At 33.6% G+C, this 20,511-nt stretch overlaps 1 protein-coding gene across 9 annotated transcripts in view; it reads left to right on the top strand.

Annotated features, from left to right (window-relative positions):
- DLG1 (discs large MAGUK scaffold protein 1) overlaps positions 1-20,511 on the top strand; it is a 257,311-nt gene that overhangs the window by 124,040 nt on the left and 112,760 nt on the right. For 6 of the 9 annotated variants that reach the window (XM_088024979.1, XM_088024980.1, XM_028100854.2 and 3 more), the window contains one exon: positions 10,940-11,038. The exons of the other annotated variants lie outside the window; for them this stretch is intronic. In XM_088024979.1, the coding sequence (XP_087881105.1) occupies positions 10,940-11,038 (99 nt within the window). The remainder of the gene's footprint in view (positions 1-10,939; positions 11,039-20,511) is intronic. 9 annotated transcript variants of the gene reach the window in all.

Here is a 20,511-nt window from a genome sequence, read left to right as displayed (position 1 = left end):
CTCTGATAGGATATTTCTAGGTGAATAGTTAGAAATAGTCTCCTTTGGATATTGACTAACCAAGAAACCAGGGTTAGGATAAAAATTCTTTTATACTGGTTGTGAGATGCTGCCTGTTGGCAAAGTTTAATTGCCCGCCCAAAGGCCACTAAAGCTAAATGTTAAGACTGATACCATGAAGAGATTTTAAAATTAATTGTTCCCTTTTCACCTGAAGAATATTGTGGAATTTCTTACCTATATGTTCCTATATGTTCCACTAAAATTTGTTTAGTGGAACATATAGGGAACCTATATGTTCCACTAAAAATTTGTTCAACGATGTTTAAGACCCAGTAATTTGTACAGTAGGACACTTTAGAAAAGTGTAGAGGTGAAGATTAAACAAAAAATAATTGTTTACACTGATTATATAAGCCTTTTAAAAATGCCAATTTGACCGTACAGTCTAGCAATTGCACTCCTTGATATTTACCCAGATGTGTTAAAAACCTATGTCCACATGAAAACCTGCACACATGTTTATAGCACCTTTATTTATGATTGCCAGAACTTGCAAGCAACCAAAATGTGATAAATAAACTCTGGTATATCCAGACAGAGGAATTTATTTATCACTAAAAAGAAATGAAAAGACATGGAGGAACCTTAAATGGATATTACCAAGTGAAAGAAGCCAATCTGAAAAGGCTACATACCCTATCCTTCCAACTATATGACATTCTGGGAAAGGCAAAACTATGGAGACAGTACAAAGATCAGTGGTTGCCAAGGGTTAGGGAAGAATGATGATGAATAGGTAGAGCACAGAGGACTTTTAGAACAGTGATACAATTCTGTATGATACTATATTGGTAGGTAAATGTCATTATAAATTTGTTACAACCCATAGAATGTCCAAGAGTGAACCCTGAACTTTGGATAATAGTGATGTGTCAGTGTAGGTTCATCATTTGTACAAATGTACCACTCCGGAGGTAAATGTTGATAATGGGAAGGCTATGCATGTGTGTGGGCATAGGCTATATGGGAACTCTGCTCGATTTTCCTTTGAACCTAAAAACTGCTTTAAAAAATAAAGCCTATTAAAAAATTAATATCTTAATGGAGATTAGATTGGCTATAGCTTAAAAAACTAAATTAATGAAATTTGTTATATATATATAAGCTCTTTATAAATAGGAAATGTGTTATATTCATCTTTGTAACTTCTGTATAGTGTCATGATTGTTAGATGGCCCTTTTGTCAAGGACAAATAGGTAGAAAGAAATTTCACAAGCTGCAGCTTACATATTTTTAATATATTCAAACAAATTTTAAAGTTAACCTTTAAAATAATGTGTTAATAACAGTACTGAAAAATTATCCACTTCTCATGGGGTCAGTATAAGATATTCAGCCTTTGTAACATTTTTGCCTGTATTTTCAAGCAGTGTTTGTTTTCATGACATTTGTACTTCATACCTCTTATCACAACCATAATCAATTTATTTCAGGTAATCAGTTGGTAATGATTTGTTTAATATTAGCTGCTGAACCATAAGCATCACAAGAGCTGATAGTACAAGATGTGTATTTTCTTGTATCCCCAGAGCCTAGCATGTTGAATGCACTTGATAAATATTTGTTGAACTAATAAACAAATGTTATATACTTGTTTATTTTCATTTAATCTGATGCTGGCTATAAGGAAGTTTGGAGCTTCTGAGTATGGTTTGGCCACTGTAAATTTTCCAAGCGATTTTTATATAGAACTATGGCTTAAAATTCTGTAAAAAATTTTTTTAATTAAAAAAAGTCTACACTACAAGATTTTGTAAAATCATGTATATTTCAAAAGTAATCCAAATTACTTTGGATTACTTATACATATGAAGTATTATGAAGTATTATACATATGAAGAATTTAAATTCTTATTAAAATTTGACTTAGATTCGTTTTCTTTAAAGATTTTTTTCTGTGTTATTCTTTGTACTTCCTGGCACTCTAATGTAGATTACATTTCAGTCCTCCATTTTTATATCAAAATTTAAAATTTATAAAGGTAAAAATAGTTGTTCAGACCATGTGGAGAACAGTAGCCTACAATTATCACCTTATTTAACAAACTTTAAATAAACCAGCTGATGTAATAATTTTACGGGCATATGCAAATCAATCAAAAAAGACTGGACCTATTTTGTGCAAGTATAAACCAACTGGCAATGACATCTGGAGGTAGTGGAATTTTAGGAAAGCCTAAACACAACTTCTTCTGCCTCTAGATAAATGTGTTTAAAAGATTTTTCTCCCTTACCTCTTAAAAGGAGTCCTGCCTATTAATTCTTTATCCTTTAGTAAACCCCAATTTAATCCTATTTCTGAACAATATTTTTTAGTTTTTGTGAAATCTAAATTGTGGCTGCTGATTTCAGGCAGCTCTGGAGTGTGAAGCAGTTACTGTTATGACAGAATAGGACCAATTGATTGCCTTACAGATTTTTTGTTGGTCCTGAGAGAAATAAATACAGATATAATCTGAGATTTGGATCAAAAGAGACCTAGGCTCATTTTTTTGTATTTAACTCTGACTGATCTTGGTAAAACCACCTAATGTATCAAAGTGTTACAAATTTGAAAAAGAAATCAATTTGAAAGTATTTTGAAAGCAAGAGGTAAAATAAACAAGATGCATACCAATCTTAGGAATTAATTGCTTCATCTATACTAAATACCATAAGCAGGATTTTGGAGGGGGGTAGGAATGGGAAGCAGAACAAAAATCATGTCATTTTAATCACTTCCCAAACTGAAAGGCTACATACAGTATAGAGCCTAAATTCCTTCAGTTATAAGAACACTGCTTTATTACATAGGCCTTTTTTGTAAAAATATTTTAAAGAACCATAGATGAGACTTGAAATTTCCATATGTATTATTTGCTTTTTTATTCTCATTTCCATGATCTTATGGGAGGAGTTGCATATTTTTATTATCATAGATAAAGCATTGCAAGACATTAAAGCAATTGGAGTTAATACAAACTAGCCTGAGTATCTTAAAGTCATTTTCTATTTTCTTCACTGATCTTATCAGCCTTTTTTTCTTTTTTAAATAACCAAAGTGGGTGGGAGTCAGCACAAATCCAGCCTGCCACTTGTTTTTGTAAATAAAGTTTTATTGGAACACAGCCGTGTCTATTTGTATATTGCCTATAGCTATTTCCAAGCTTCTACAAACCAAAGTTGGGTAGTTACAACACAGAAACATGGCCCATAAAGTCTAAAATATGTATTATCTGGCCCTTTTTAGAAAATGTTTGCCAATCCTTGAGCTAAGGATTGAAGAAGTATTCTTTTTCTGTTTTGGGGTATTATATATTGTCTTTGCAGTAAAATATGATAGTAACAATAAGGATTAAAATAACTCTTTTTGAAGTATTTTAAAAAGACAGTGTAGCATACTGGTTGAGCAAACTGTCTTTAGAGGATGGTGGCCTGAGTTTAAATCTCTTCTGCCATTTACTGTCTGTGGCACTTTAGACAAATACACCTAAATTCTCTGAGTCTCTTTCCTCCACCTATAGAAAATAGGTGGCAAGTGTTATCCACATCAAAATCTAGTGAGAATTAAATGAGAAGAGTATAAGCAAAGGCTTGATAATACCTGATAATCATCATTACCAGCTTCATCACCACCATTATCATTAGTTCCACAAAATATTCTGTTGTTTTTTTTTTTTAATAAGGAATCTAGAGGTAGGAGAAGCAATCTAATCATAGAATGATAAAGAATTATGTTTTAGCCAGAGGATTGGTAACCTTGACAGGGTCCAGCCAGGAAAACAAGAACCACAGCAATTATATTAACAGAATGTAATGGGGGGGGGGGGGTGCTCAAAAAAGAATTGGAGAACTGAAAAGGAAAAGTGAGAATACCAAAGTAAAACAGATAGTAATCACAGGAAGCAGCTGCCACATGTGGTAGGGACCTAGGGACAAGTTGAAATTAGTAGAACCTAGAAGTTTGGAAGATGGGCACCACAGTTTTTAAATATAAGCTGTGAGAAATACTTCCTAATGCAGTTTTAGAAAGAGAAGGGGGGCACCTGGGCACCTGGCTGGCTCAGTTGGAAGAGCATGCCACTCTTGATGTTGGGTGGTGAGTTTGAGCCCCACGTTGGTTGTAGAGATTACTTAAAAATAAAATCTTAAAAAAAGATGAAAAATTGTTGAGCAAATATACTCAAGCAAGACATACTTATTTTCAAATAGGACATTATGAGGCAATTAGCTATTGCTAGATAGAGAAAAACATGACACTGGCAATTTTTTAGCATTTTTATATTTTTGAGTCTTCTGTCCTAAGTTCATCAAATGATAGAACATTTTGAACACCTTCTCATTGGTAGTGGCTAACCACGCACACAGAAAAATCTTTTAGTAATATCTGCTATGTATATTTGATATTTGAATAAAGTCTTGAAAGAAGTAATGGAATTGAGCCATGTGGATACCTGGGGCACAAGCATTCTAGGCAGAGAACTAGTAAATAAAAGACTGAGACCAGAACATGTTTAGGATATTTGGAGAACAGCAGGGAGGTCAGTATGGCTGAAAACAGTTAAATGGTCGAAGAATAGTAGAACGTCAACAGGGGATGGAATCATTAGGGACTTCTAGAAGAACGAATAGAATAGGGTAAATGCATGATTACTAGGAAGCATTGAGAGCCCATTTTACATTAGTAAGCAGTGAAGTCCATGGCTGTGCAGGTTTCTCTAACCATATTCTGGTTTAAAAATCAGGTTAAAGTATATTGCAATTCGTAATTTTACACCTACTTGTTAATTATGTAACCATATCTTTAAATCCAAGTTTAAGGTCTCTTTACTTTAAATTATTAGTGGTTGTTGACTCATCCTTCTACCAGTACAAAGTGATGAGCTGAATGCTGATAGAATACCATCTTTTCATAATAAAAGGATGATAAACTTTAACTCAGTATCATGAATCTTGTAAGCAGAAATAGATTCATGAACTAGGTGATCTGTGTGAAGTAACAAATTTGTACCCATGTTTCTATAATAGGATTATTAATCACTAGATCTATTTTCTGATCTCCCTTTGTTATTTTAAAATCAAAACTTTGTAATTTAACACCATTAGTGATTTGTTTTAAAATGTACCTGGTTTATTGATGTTTGCTTCTGAGATAATTATGACGTGGATGTCACATGCAGCTTGTTCAAATAACATTTTTCCCCCTGCACCAGTTTATATTGAAGCTGTCTGTTTACAGTAACTGTGGCCCAGAAAAATTCATCTGAATCAAATAGTCAGACTTAAATAATGAAAAATACCTTTATTCTAAAGATACTAGACTCCTGTTGTACAGTGATTCCCAAGGAGAGTTTTGATAAATCTACCGTGCTGTATTTTATTCTTCTGTAAACATGCAAAAGGCTTGCTGGGTTTTTTTCTGTTTTCTGCCCCCTTTTCAGATAGCTTCTTTGACATTTGATCAGAGAAGCATATCTCATTACAGCATAGGAGATCTTTAAAAAAAGGAACTTGGATTAAGAATATTAACTATGCCATACAAAAACAAAATAAAGTACTTATTGACCAGCAGTGGCACAAGAGTAATTACTTTTCCTTGTTATCTAAGATATTAACAAAAGATTTGCTAATTCACATATTTCATTTTCCCTAAATGTGGTATACATTTATTTAGACCTTATTGAATCTTGGTGTATATTCTAAGTTCAGTTTACCTCATTCATATAACATGTTATGTAAGATACAAACAATTATAAATTATCCTGTAGTATGGTTTCAGTTATCTTTCTTCAGAGTTTCATCTTATACTATGAAAATCATTTTAATAAATAATTTAATGAGACAACATTTTAAAATGTATTCAGATAGCCTTGCAAATCTTTTATACTTAAATCTATGATGTAAAATATCATTTTTAATAGCTGTTGTGGGTGTTATTCTTAATAGTTCTTCCTAACTCCCAGTTTCCCATTAGTCACCAGATAACGTTAGTTGTACATTCAAAATCTATCTTAATTTGACTACTCATGTCCATTTTCACCAAGCCATTGATGACCTCTCCAGAATCTGGATTATCACAGCAGCCTAATTGTCCTTTCTGACTCTTCCTGTATCAGTCGGGATTCATATGCACACATAAGAACCACTTGAGCTATTTTAAGCAGAATGCAATTTAATAAACGTGGGCTCACTCACTCAGTATACGTTCCTGAACAGATACTGAACTGGTTGCTACAGCTGGATTGATTATCAGCTGTGGCTAGGAAATTGTGTGTGTTGATATGTTACTTGTTTTTGAAGAGTTTTTCAGCAGTATTTGCCTTCTTAAGGAAGAGGCCAGGGGCATTTATTGTTGCATGAATGGCAATGAAAGAGGGCGGTGTATAGTCATAAATGTTGTGTACCTAATAAGGCTTCAGACCACTTTAATGAAAATCTGTTACATTTTAAAAGCTGATTTCATAATTTTAAGATCTTACATTGAATTTAAAATGTAAAACTATGAAAAAATTTAATAAGAATCTCTAAAAATGATTGCTAAAACATTTTCCCAAAAGCTGTCAATTTCATAGTGCCATAGAAAAAGTACTTTTAAAATATGTACAAGTATTTTACAGGAATTTACAATTTTCTGCAATGTTCTTGGAGACACTGTTAATATTATAGCCTCTGTTGTCATGGAAACAAGTCTCTAAAGGCAGCCTCAGAGGCTAATGATTCCATGGTGTTGCTATGGATAGAAACAACTGAGACTGTTGTTAGTCACATGGTCATGATTTAAAAAGAAAACTCTTTGGAGCTGATCTTATTGAGTGATACAAATGGAGCAGGAAAAGGATGATGGTATAATAGTTACCACTGTCTAATGAAATATATATATAAGATTTTTCAGGTTTAAAATGCTTATGCTGAATTTCCCCTTTTCTGTAATAACCCAAATATAATGGTTACGGTATTCTGCTACCTCATTGTTTACATTAGAATCTAAAGCATGACATTTTCCAATTTAGAATCTTCTACAACTCCCCAGAATTTTACCCTGCTCTAAATCCTACGCTTAAAATATCCTCTTACCTTTTTATTTTACTCTATTATCAGTCTAACATCTGTGCTGTTCCGCATCACTCAGCCTTCCTTTGATTACCTATTATTTGTTTAGGGCTGTTTTTTTGTTTCAGATGAACTAAATGAATTATTTTGTTGTTCTATAATTCTTTTTTACCTGAATTGATTATCAGCTGTGGCTGGGAAATTGTATGTATTGATACATTACTTGTTTTTGAAGACTTTCTCAAAAGGATTTGCCTTTCTTAAGAAACTGGCAGAAGCATATGTTCTTTTTCAAAGTACTTGTTCACTGCCCTATGGAGAGTGGGGTGGATTAAGAGGGTGTAAGTTGTTTTAGGATTTTTTAAAAATGGTATTCATATCCTTATCTAAAAGAGAGAGATTTTAGAAGAGGCTTAGAGCCAAGGTTACAGTGATGTTTAAATGTAATATTAAAGGATTTATAGTTTATCATAAAGGGTTTTGGAGAGCAGCTGCCTAGTGGAGGAAATTTTTGTGCTTTACCTTGAAATTGGACATAAGCATTTAGCTCTGTCTTATTTTTATGTTAAAGTAGATTATTGATCAGCTAATATCTGACCCTATTTAGGAGGCATAAGGAAACTTTAGAGGTGATAGGTATGTTACCTTAATTGTGGTGATGGTTTCACAGGTACGTGCATATGTCCAGACTCATAAAGTTGTTTGCATTAAATAGGTGAAGTTTTTTATATATCAGTTATACCTCAGTAAAGCTGTTAAAAAAATGAAGTTATTAAAAATAATGATAAACTTTGACTTTTTTTTCTTTGATACTTTGGATGACTGCCGCAGTTATTTTGTAGTATCAGTCAATTTGGGTTTGTCTGATGTTTGGTGATTGGATTTAAGTTATGCATCTTCGACTGGAATTTCTCAGAAGTGATAGGTTCTTACTGTATCCTATCAGGTAGCATGATTTTGATTTGTCCTATTCTTGATAATGTTAACTTTGATTAAGATAGTATCTGCTAGATTTCTTCACTGTAATTAATAAATGTTTTTAAGAGAAATACGTGAGTGGGTCCATGTGTCCTATTTAAATTTTCATCTACTGGAATGAAATGGAAGGTTCATTCAGCAGCAGTGGAATTTTTACATCTGTTGATGTTTTTTTGAACGTATTATTTCTGTGATGGTTGCCAAATAATGATTTTATAATTCCAGAATTTCTTCTACATCTTTTAGTTGGCATTCTACTATAAGGAAATGCTTTCTCTTCTTTTCATTTGTTTTTATAATTATTAAATCAATATGGACTCTTGGAATCCCGTTTTTATTTAGTGTATGCCATTGTTATCTTTATTTTGAATCTCAGATTGTTCCCAGTCTGACTGATGAAAACCCTTCAAGCTAACTCCTGTGTCTTTTGTCATATCACTTGAAAACAATGTTTTCAACATACATCTGTGTTATATCATGTGTCAGAATTTCATTCCTCTTTATGGCCAAATACTATTCATTATATATATATATATATATATATATATATGTACATATATATATATATATGTACATATATATATATATATTCACACACACATACATATACACACACACATACCACATTTTGTTTATCCATTTGTCTGTTGATGGGACGCTTGAATTGTTTCCACCTTTTTGGCTGTTGTGAATAATGCATCCTGAACATTGTGATGTAAAGTATCCAAGTCCCTGTTTTCAGTTCTTTTGAGTATATGTACTTAGGAGTAGAATTGCTGGGTCATATGGTTACTATGGTTAGCTTTTTTGAAGAACCATCAAACTGTTTCCCACAGCAGCTTACACCATTTTCCATCGCTACCAACAGTTTTTGGGGATTTCAGTCTGCACATCCTCGCCAACACTTGTTTATTTCTGTTTTTGTTTTTCTTTTTTTATTACAGCCTCCTAGTAGTTATGAAATGATATATTGTTGTAACTTTGATTTGCATTTCTCTAATGAATAATAATTTGTTGAGTATCTTTTCATGTGCTTATTGGGCATTTGTATATCTCCTTTTGGAGAAATGACCACTCAAGTCCTTTGCCCATTTTTTAATTGTCTTTTTGTTGTTGAGTTGTAAGAGTTCTTTATATATTCTGGCTATTAAACCCTCATCAGATGTATAACTTGCAAACATTTACTCCCATTTTGTAGGTTGTCTTTGCACTTTCTTGGTAATATCCTTTGGTGTACAAAATACTTTCATTCTGATGAAGTCCAGTTCATTTATTTTTGTCACTTTTACTTTTTTTTTTAAAGATTTTATTTATTTGACACAGAGAGAGAGAGGAATCACAAGTAGGCAGAGTGGCAGGCAGAGGGAGAGGGAGAAGCAGGCTTCCCGCTGAGCAAGGAGCCCAATGCGGGGCTTGATCCCAGCCCCCTGGAATCATAATCTGAGCTGAAGGCAGATGCTTAACTGACTGAGCCACCCCGGCGCCCCTCACTTATACTTTTGATATATTTAAGAATCCACTGTCAAATCCAGGGTCATGAAGATTTACCGCTATGTGTGTTTTCTGGTTTTATGAGTTCTAGTATTTATATTTCAGTTGTTCATTAATTTCTCATTAATTTTTGTATATGATGTGAGAGTGATATAACTTCATCTTTTTGCATGTGGATATCCAGTTGTCCCAGCACCATTGTTGAAGAGAATCCATACATTTTTGACAAATTTTGATTGACTGATTTGATAGACCAAGAAGGTCAACGTTATACTTTTATTTGTATTTCTTTGTTAGGAAAAGCATAGTTTTGATTCCAGCAAATTTGTTCTTCCTGTTTTAAGTCCCTTTTAATGTACCTTGTCCTGTTATCAATTTGATTGTAATGTTTTTCTTATACACTAGAATATGTTATTGGTATAATAAATGTTTATGAATCCAGTTTACAAGGATTAGACCAGATTACAAAACACCTCTTGTTTTACATTTACATCTTCGTAAAATTAATTGAATCAAGCCAGATAGAGTAATTGAGTGTAAATATCAAAGCCTCTTAGTTTATGTCACTAGAGTTCTTTTTTTAATTTTTTTCCAGAATATGTCTGGCACATCATAGTTATTCAAAGAATGTTAGTTGAATTAATGATTTTAAAGGCAATTGTTTTAAAAGATTTTTTTATTTGAGAGACAGAGTGAGGGCACAGGGGGAGGGGGACAAAGGGAGGGGGAGGGAGAAACTTAAGTAGGCTCCGTGCTGAGTGCAGGGCTTGATCCCACAACGCTGAGATCACCACCTGAGCCGAAACCAAGAGGCGGCGCTTAACTGGTTGCACCACCCAGATGGCCCTTTAAAGGCAACTTTAAGGCAGGTTATTACAGTTCTTGATAGTCGAGGTCAGTATTATAGATTTAAAAAAGTGATACAGTTTCAGTTTTTAAGTCCTTTTAATCTTTTGTGAATTTCTGAGCCCCAGTTGCCTGCCTTATGGGCTAATAAAATTGCTTTTGACTCCTTGAATGCAAGGAGGAAAGTAGTCAAATAATACTCTGAATGCCAGAAAAATATTTGGTAGTCTTTGAAGTGAGTGTCTTGTCTCCTAGAGGAGGAACATTCTAAGTCATTGTCTCTTATTATTTTCACTGAAACATCTAAAAAGTAGTCACCCATTTTAATTACAGTTATTAAAATTATCAGTGGCGTAATGATTTCTAAAATAATTTCTGGAGAGCATTTTCTCATTTAAATTGAAGTAACATTAATATTTTACCTGTTTCTCAGTTATTTCTGAAAACTATAATTTATGACAAAATTTTCTGTTATTTGTTTTTCTTTTATTTTGGTATTTTTCCTGATCTTTTGTCGTTGCTGATTTTTAGCCAACAGAAGCTGTACCTCCCTCTTCTCCCACTGTCCCTGTGATCCCTGTCCTGCCAGTCCCTGCTGAGAATACTGTCATCCTACCCACCACACCACAGGTTTTTATTAGTTTCGTTTTTCTTTATAAAAATTTCATTTGCTTTGAATGTTTCACTTGTATTCTTTTCAAACTGTTTTAATTATTTCTTTGTTAGATTTAGTAATTCACTTTGGACTTCAGCTGGTGTTTTTAGGGAATTAAGTATTTGGGATTTAGTATAAAACAGGTTCAATATGTGCCTTTTTTTTTAGGTTACCTATGAAATAGGGCATACTCTAAACTTCATCATATTGAACCTCCTTAGATTTGTTATCATGCATTTTGTACTTACAAATCTGTTTGAACCAGTTTTTATTTGCTTTAGGAAATTTTATTTTCTAAAGATAATAAAAATCATTATCCTCATACAGGATGTGTCATTCATATAGCTTTTTGTTTCCCGGTATATATTTATCTTCTTTGGAAATATTTCTTTTTCTATCATTTGGTTAGATAACATGCACATTTATCAGTTAAAAATAAGAGCCTGTACATGTAAAGTATATGCGAACTCTTTGTGCTACCTCTGCAACTTTTCTGTAAATCTGAAATTATTCTAATAAAAGTTTCTTTTTAGAAGGGTAACGTGTGTGTATAGACACACACAACGGAATATTACTCAGCCATCAAAAAGAATGAAATCTTGCCATTTGCAACAACGTGGTTGGAGCTAGAGTGTATTATGCTAAGCAAAATAAGTCAGAGAAAGACGAATACCATATGATTTCACTTATATGTGGAATTTAATAAACAAAACAGATGAACATATGAGGGGTGGGAAAGACAGGGAAACAAACCATAAGAGACTCTTAGAGAACAAACTGAAGGCTGATGGGGGGGATGGGCTAGATGGTTGATGGGTATTAAGGACGGCACTTGTTACGATGAGCACTGGGTATTGTATGTAAGTGATGAACCACTGAATTTTACTCCTGAAACCAACATTGTACGTATGTTAACTGACTAGAGTTTAAGTAAAAATTTGAAAATAAAATAAATAAAAAGGTAACATGTGACAGTCAAAAAATAAAATGAAATGCAAGACAAAGGTTAGAGAATCTAAACGTTTTTAGCTTCAGAGCTTCGGTAGTTCCAAGGGGTGACTTATTAACACATTACCTTATCAGCTAAGTCATCCAAAGTGAAAATAATGATAGTATTGCATATAATAACTCAGATCTCTGTTGTAAACAATCTCAATCTCACTTAAAGTATAAATAAATGCATCTTTAGCTATTTTTACTATTACTGATCTGTGCATAAAATCTAGATAAAAATTGTATGCTTATTGTGTAAGTTCCATTGGAAGTAAAATGGGATATCAATTGTGGTTACTTGTCTCAGTGCCCTTCCCCCCTCCTAAAAAATGAAAATCAGTGGGAACATTATACAAAATAGGATTCTAGGGGAAATTACAGATACTACACTAAGACTTCAGTCTGTGTTATTATGTTACTACTCCTACATAATCTTTTACCCTTTATGAAAATCATTAAAAGTTAAATCATTTGTAAATGATTGAATGGATAAGTCCAGATGGATTTTTTCTGTGTTGCAGAGAAGAAATTGAATTTATAAATATAATTCTAAGTAAGCAGCCTATGTGTTATTGTAATATTGTAATAATATAACATCTCTCCAAGCATCTAGGATTTAGTAATATAGTATTTTTTTTTAAGTAGGGGATTTAGAAGTTTATTTTACTCTTGTCACTTCAATTCATCTTTTGATGTTAAAATAGTTTCCTAAAATCCTTTGAAATTTTTCGTAGTTTCTGTTCTTATATTCCATAAGGAACCTGTCCTTTCCTGCTCAAAGACCTCTGACTTATTTATTTCAAGTGTCCCTAACAACATCACACTATATTTGGAAATTGTTGAGACATTACATAGCCTTGTAGTTATAAATGATAGATCTTAGAGGCAGATTGATCAGGTTTGGAATTCCAGTCCTACCACTTTACCAGCTGTGTAATTCTGAGCAGTTTCCACTTCTGTTAACTCATCTGTTAACACTGAAGATGATAGTAGTACTAGCTTGAGATGTGTTGAAGGAATAATAACGTACGTGCAGCTGGCACATAATCTTGGCTGTTGATACTATTAGTGTTATCTCATATTTCTTTGAGACAGTAAACCAGGGAACAAGTTAGAAAAACAAATGAGGATATGTGCACAAGAGAAAGGCTTATTTATTCTACTTTGCCTCATTTTAAGTTTTAAATACACTATGAAAGTCCATGTAGGGTAGATTAATCATTTATGTTGTATAATGTGAAAAGCCCGTAGGTGTGCCTCATTTTTCCAGAATCAGTTACATGTGTTCCTGATTAATCAGATATGATATGGACATTATAGAGATTAGTTATAAGTGATTAAAATGTCCTCAAATACATTTGAAAGCTATACTTAATCTGTAACCCAATTTTAACATTTTAAATGGAAATAATTTTTCTTCTAAAGATCTACTACTTTACATTTTAGATGCATCAGGATGTAATAGAAATAGAAGTAGAAGATGTAAGATTTGGAGTCTAGTCCTGCCTTTGCAATTCAAACAAGTTAGTTAACCTCTACATTTTATACTCCCTTCATCTATTAAAATGGGGGATAATGCCTCCCTGACTACTTTAAGATGAGGTTGAGGATTAGGCAAGTTAGATAGACAGAAAGCCTAATTATAGACTGTGTGTGTGTGTGTGTGTGTGTGTGTGTGTGTGTGTGTGTGCGTGCATGTATAGTCTAATTGTAGAAGTTTTATACTTTTCAGAGTACTTTTATGTTGATTTTTTAAATTGTTGAAAGCTTTCCACAGTAGGAATTATTATGCTTATTATGCACAGCGGTACAGAAAAAGGCATAGTGAATGGCTGCTTGAAGTTGCATGAAGAGCACAGATTTTATAGTGAGACCTGACTACCACTTCCTAGCCTCACCCCTTTCTGGCTGTGTGATAGTGGAGAAATGACTTCAGCTTCTCATAGCCCCAGTTCTCCATACAGATATTGACCTATTAAATGTCTTTTTTCCACCCCAGAGTAAATACTCTGCTTTAAAACCAGATGCTTTAGACTCTATTTCTACCAATTGTAGGGATCTGTCATGTAATTCAGATATTTTAAAAATGCTTTATAACTAATTTGTTTGTGTAAAATTCTTTGTACATACTCACATATGTGCTTTGGAGGGATTGGTGTTCATTCGATTTTCTATTATTGTTCCAATGATGTCATTACTAAGATGAATGTAACATTGTCCTTGTCCTCTAGGAACCTACTGTCCATGCAAGAGACAAATTAACAATTCCCGCATGACATGAGAGTAGTTACATAAGAGGTACAGCCAGTGTAGACCATTTTTTATTGCTTTTGGACCATTCAAGTTTCACAAAACATCTGAGCATTTAATCTCAAGTCATTTGATCATTAGTATAATCTAAAGTATGACTTGATATATTTTCATTTTACTGGTAATCTTAAACAGAAGAGCATACTTCGAGTTACCTTGATGAGCCTTTTTAACCACCCACTAATATCTGACTGCAGTGCCCTTATTATTCTATTTGTATTTTGTTTTACATTTTCAAATAATTTCAGACTTAAGAAAGTTTCAGTAATAGTGCAGTGAATTCCCATATACCTTTGCCAAGATCCCCCAATTCTTAACATTTTTACCTACTGTATTTGCTTTATCATTTGTCTTCCTCTATAATTATAGTACTTTTTATGAATCATTTCAAAATAAGTTTCCCTCATGTCCCTTTTACCTCCAAATACAAAGATTTTATAACACTATTTTTCCTAAGAACAAAAATACTACCACAGTACATGAGCTACATCAGAAAATGAACATTAACATAAAATTAGTATCAGATTAATCTGCAGACATTAATTACATTTTGCCAATTGCCCCAATAATGTTCTTTATAGGAAAAACAAAAATAGGTCCTTTGGCCAGTCCAAGATTTCACATTGCCTTCATGACACTTTAGTCTCCTGTAATCTGGAGTAGCCCCACTGCCTGTCTTTCATGAATGTGGCATTTTAGAAGAAAGCAAGCTAGTTATTTTGTAGAATATATTTCAATTTGTCTTTGATGCATTTGCATAATTAGAGGTCATATATTTTTTCCAATTTTTTTTAGTTGTAGTAAAATACACAATGTAAAAATTTACCATTTTACAACCATTTTTAAGTTTACATATCAGTGGTATTTTTTTTTTTTAAGATTCTCTTTATTTATTTGAGAGAGAAGACAAGCAGGGGAAGCGGCAGAAAGCAGAGGGAGAAGCAGGCTCCCCACCAAGCAGGGAGCCCGATGAAGGGCTCCATCCCAGGACCCCAGGATCATGACCTGAGCTGAAGGCAGACACTTAACCAATTGAGCCACCCAGGCGCCCCTACATATCAGTGATATTAAGTACATTCATACTGTTGTGCAACCATCACTGTCATCCATCTACAGAACTCTTTTCATCTTTCATATGTGAAAAGCTCACTGCAAACATTGTGCTCAGTGGTGAAAGACTGAAAGCATTTCCTCTAAGAATATGTAGAAAATAAAAAGTGATGTTAAAATTGTTACAGTAATATTAGTTTTTTTAATTGCCCTTGTATTTATCTTTACTGAGATCTTTATTTCTTCAAACACCTTGTGTTACTCTCTGGTGTCCTTTCAACCTGCAAGACTCTCTTTAGCAAAGAATTTTTTTTCAGGGCAGCTGTACTGGTAATGAGCCCCCCTGCTCCGCTTTTGTTTATCTGGGAATATCTTGATTCCTCCCTCACACTTGAGGAACAGTTTTGCCAGATACAGGGTTCTTGGTTAACGGAGGTTTTTTTTTTTTTCTTTTAGTGCTTTAAATATATTGGCCCACTGCCTTCTCACTTCCAGAGTTTCTCATGACAAACCTGTTGATAATCTTATTGAAGATCCCTTGTATATAATGAGTCACTTTTTTCTTGCTGCTCTCAAAATTCTGTGTCTTTGTCTTTCAACAGTTTGATTACAGTGTGTCCCAGTGTGACTCTCTTTGAGTTCATCCTGCCATGAGTTTGTTGAGCTTGGATGTTTGTATTCATGTGTTGTTGTTGTTGTTTGTGTTATCATCAAATTTGGGAATGTTTTGGTCATTATTCTTCAGATATTTTCTCTGCTCCTTGATCTCTCCTCTCCTGGGACTCCCGTGATGTGTGTGTTGGTCTGTTTCATGGTGACCCAAGGTCCCTTATTGTCTGGTCATTTTCTTTAGTTCTTTTTCTTTCTTTTCTCAGACTTAATCATTTCCATTGTCCTTTCTTCAAGTTTGTTAATTCTTCCGCTTGCTCAAATCTGCTTTTGAATTGCTCTATTGAATTTTTCATTTCATTTATTGAACTTTTCTGCTCCAGAATTTCCTTTTGAATTTCTTTTAGGTTTTCTATCTTTTATAGATTTTTCTTTTATCTTTTATAAATTTTCCCATTTTTTCATTTTCTTTGTCCACCTTCTCTTTGAGTTCTTTGAACATCTTTAATATGGTTGTTTCAAAGTCTTTGTGTAGTAGAACTGGCACCAGGTTTTTTAAAGGCCGGCCCTTCCTTCTTTCTTTCCTTTCTTCCTCCCTTCCTCCCTTCCTCTTTTCCTTTGAACGGACCACACTTCACTGTTCCTTTGCATGCCTTTTGGTTCCTTTGCTGAAAACTGGACGTTTGACTCTTACGATGCTGTAACTCTGGAAATCAGATTTTCCTCCCTTCCTAAGTTTTGCTGTTTTTTGTTTTTATTTTGTTGTTGTTGTTTTGGGATTTTTTTTAAATTGTAGGCTATATCTGTGCCAAGAATCAGTCTGCAGTATAAACTTAAGGTCTTCCTCAGGTCTTTTTTGGGGGCATGCACAGTAACATTCTAATTTCCCTTGTATATATGGCTACCTTTGAATGTCCTAGATTTCAGCATCTGACTCTCAAAAGGGGAGAAAAAGAAAAATGAAATGGTGGGAGGAGATGTTGGCCCTTTAAATCCTCTGGAGTCCCTTCAACGGGCGGGGGGGGGGGGGACTTGTATTACTTATGGGCAGTTCAATGATGGCCACTGCCTCTTTGTCTGCACCCCTGTGATCAGGAGCAGCAGTTAGCAGTCAGAGCACAGATCCCCTATATTTGGAGGATAGTTTTTGTTTGTTTGTTTTTGCCCCTCCCGGCTTGTGCAGTTTTTGCGCCAGCTGCCACAGGAACACTTGCCCAACTAGTTGTTACAGGGCAGAGGAGTGGGAGTTAGATAGCTGCTACTGTGCTAAGAGCTGAAATTGACTGAATTAACCACAGTGTACCATCCAGTACTTCCCCTGGAAGTCGCAGGCTTTCAGTAGACCACTCTGGAATTCAAGAGAATTCCAAAATAGTTACATCACATAGATTCTGCCAGTGCAGTCACTGTCTGGGTGACAAATTTGTGGTCTTCCTATTCTGCCATCTTCCCAGAATCCATCCTATTTGTTTTTACATACACTGTAACCTACATTGATCCCCTGAGTGATAGCATTTAACTTTTAATGCAGTGTGTCTCAAATTAGAATCCAAGATGTGTTCTCTGGGGGTTGTGAGTTCTTCATATGAAAAACACTTGTTTATAATTTAGTAGGGGAGAAGGAGACAGACATTAAATAACGTAATGAAACTTTGATAAATGGTAAAAGGAGAAATACAATGCACAGCATTAAAGTATTTTCTAAACTCCTAATTTTGACCTGTTTTTAAATAACTGGATAGAATTACTTTAGGGTTGTTTTTTTTTTTTAATATTGCTTTCTGAAATTGTATAAGGATGCTGCAGTGTGTTACAGTAGCACACATGTGCTAATGTGAAACCCATTATTAATAAAATGCAATACTAAAAGTTGCATGAGCAAAATTATGTTTCTTAAGTCTTCTTATTGATACTTGGTCAAATTCTTTAGGGGTTTGCTAGTTCCTCTTTTTTAGAATATCCCTGTCCCTTTATAACTCCTACCCCCATCTCTAATTGTATTGTAGGACTTCATTATTGTCCTAGTTGAAACATATGCAATGGTATATTAGATTATAGTATACCAGTATATACTGAAAATAGGTTAACAGTAGGTTTCTATGGTTTACAGTAAATTTTCCTTTGTATTTTACTGTATCCTCACATAGTCCTCTTGGGTAAAGGCATGTGTTGTTATCTCTTTATAGATGGAGTAAATGAGTTAAAATAACACTTGTGACTTACCTATATAGTCAGAGTTACTAAATGGTAGAGTGTGATAGAGACAGCACTAGAACCAAGTCTTTTAATAAGTATCACTTGAAGCAAGGTGCAGGGGAAGGGGTTTCTTCATTTGAAATAATTTTCAAGTAGATTCTTCTCAAGTCTTGTTGTTTGATTGACTCCTAAGTAAAGCTGATAATTTCATGTCACCTGTTCTGCTACCCACTGGCCGGCTTACAGATCCCAAGGTCTTAAACTAGCCAGATTTGCTACCATTTCTGATTTTAGCACTCTTTGCCTCATCTATTTTAAAGTATGTGCTTTTGGGGCACCTGAGTGGCTCAGTCGTTAAGCATCTGCTTTCGGCTCAGGTCATGATCCCAGGGTAATGGGATCAAGCCCCGCATCGGGCTCCCTGCTCAGTGGGAAGCCTGATTCTCCCTCTCCCACTCCCCCTGCTGTGTTCCCTCTCTCACTCTCTCTCTGTGTCAAATAAATAAATAAACTTAAAAAAAAAAATAAGGAACGTGCTTTCTGTGACTAAATTTTTCTGCATTTCTTCCTTTAGAAGTACCCTGTTCTTTAGCTCTGTTGGTAGGGTATTGTGTCTTTCTGAATTGTGTATCATACATACCCTTCCAACCCATTCAAATTGTCCTACCCATTTATTTCCATTCCTACCTCCTCCAAATTGGAGAACTAGGGAGTATTACTACTTTGTCAGATACGATTTCTGTATTTTGTAACACAAGAATTTAGAAAATCTCAAGTTACTAAGTAAAAATATAGTTTATTCCAAGTTAAATGTTTTAATTCTATACCTGCTAACACAGTCTTAAATATTTTTATCTTTATTTTAGGCAGCTAAACTGGAGGCAGTCAGGTCATGCCGCTTGAGCTTCCTTTATATAGGCTCTTACTTGAGACCATCTTTTTTGATCTTTCTTTTTAAAATAGCTAGGTTTTCTTATCCTGACATTACTTTTGGTTGAAATTCTTGCTTAATCCTCAATGTGAACACTCTTCTTTTTTGTCCAATTTCATGTTCTTTATTACCATCATTTCCCTTCAAGGATAATCATTCACTCATGTTAATTCTAAAGATATATCTAAAAATAACTTACTGTACATATATTATTAATTACAAATTATTTCACTAGTCTATATTTTTTTATTCTGAACTGAACTTCAAAATTGAAATCAATTTTATGGTGTGAATGCTAATATCTTAATAGCAACTCTAACCTATAATATTTTACAACTGCCTTAGTTATTAATCTCCTACAAACTGAGCAGTTGACTATAATTTTTTTGCTTTACTTTTTATTTAAAAATGTTAATTGGAATAGCGGAATAATGTTTATAAACATACCTTCCTTATATGTAGAGGGAATAGTACAGTGAACTCTCACGTATACTCATCACCGAACTACAACAATCATTAACCGCATAACAATCATATGCACTCATATGATCGATAATCCCTCCCATTCCTGACCTCTCATTGTCATTATTTTATTTTGAAGTAAATTTAATACTTTCTATCATTTTGTTTGTATATATTTCAATAGACTTTTTATATGACTAGAATCAAAAGATAATTTCTGTACAATGATGATGATACAAAACAACTTTTTTCACTGTATGTTTGGTAATAAATGGCAGAGGGAACCAAAAGGCTTTGTTGCCATAATTCTTGAAGAATGTAACTTCTTTTGTAACTTTAAGTACCCTTTTCTTTCTTGCCATCCTCTGTAATTGCTTAAACAAAATACAGTGAAGTTGTGCTATTAATTTTTTTGATGAAATATTACCAATTTTAGTAATCTCTATAGGTCATTGGATAATTTCAGATATTCATAAAATCTCAAATGTCTACAAGTTGACTAGTTTATTTAAATAATAATCATATAAGTAGTATTTGTATCATGTTGATTAATGAATTTAAATAAAATTTTGAAAAACAAATAGTATTTGTATTTATTAGGTTTGGTTTTTCACTAAATCATTTGAAGATTATTACATTCAAAGGTAGGACCTGCATATAAAGTATTCTCATTTTTAACCTACTTCATGTAGCCTAAATGCATATTATATAATTATTTAACCATGCAACTCTGTTGTCTTTATAAGCATTTTATCATATCATCCAGATCTAGTACTTTGCTAAAAATAGTGTAAAACATTTGAACCTTTTAGAAAAGCCCATACACTTGGAAGAAAATGGCTATTTTGTGTATAATGTTTTTCATACAGTTTTTATGTTTAATTCTTTAGTTAATTG

This window comes from Eumetopias jubatus, unplaced genomic scaffold (genome assembly GCF_037043125.1).
Source record: "Eumetopias jubatus isolate StellerSeaLion01/CBP00866 unplaced genomic scaffold, mEumJub1_p1.0 scaffold_1, whole genome shotgun sequence".
Classification (NCBI taxonomy): domain Eukaryota; kingdom Metazoa; phylum Chordata; class Mammalia; order Carnivora; family Otariidae; genus Eumetopias; species Eumetopias jubatus.
Note: the sequence above shows the minus strand (reverse complement) of the source record. Positions and strands in the feature narration are given on the sequence as shown.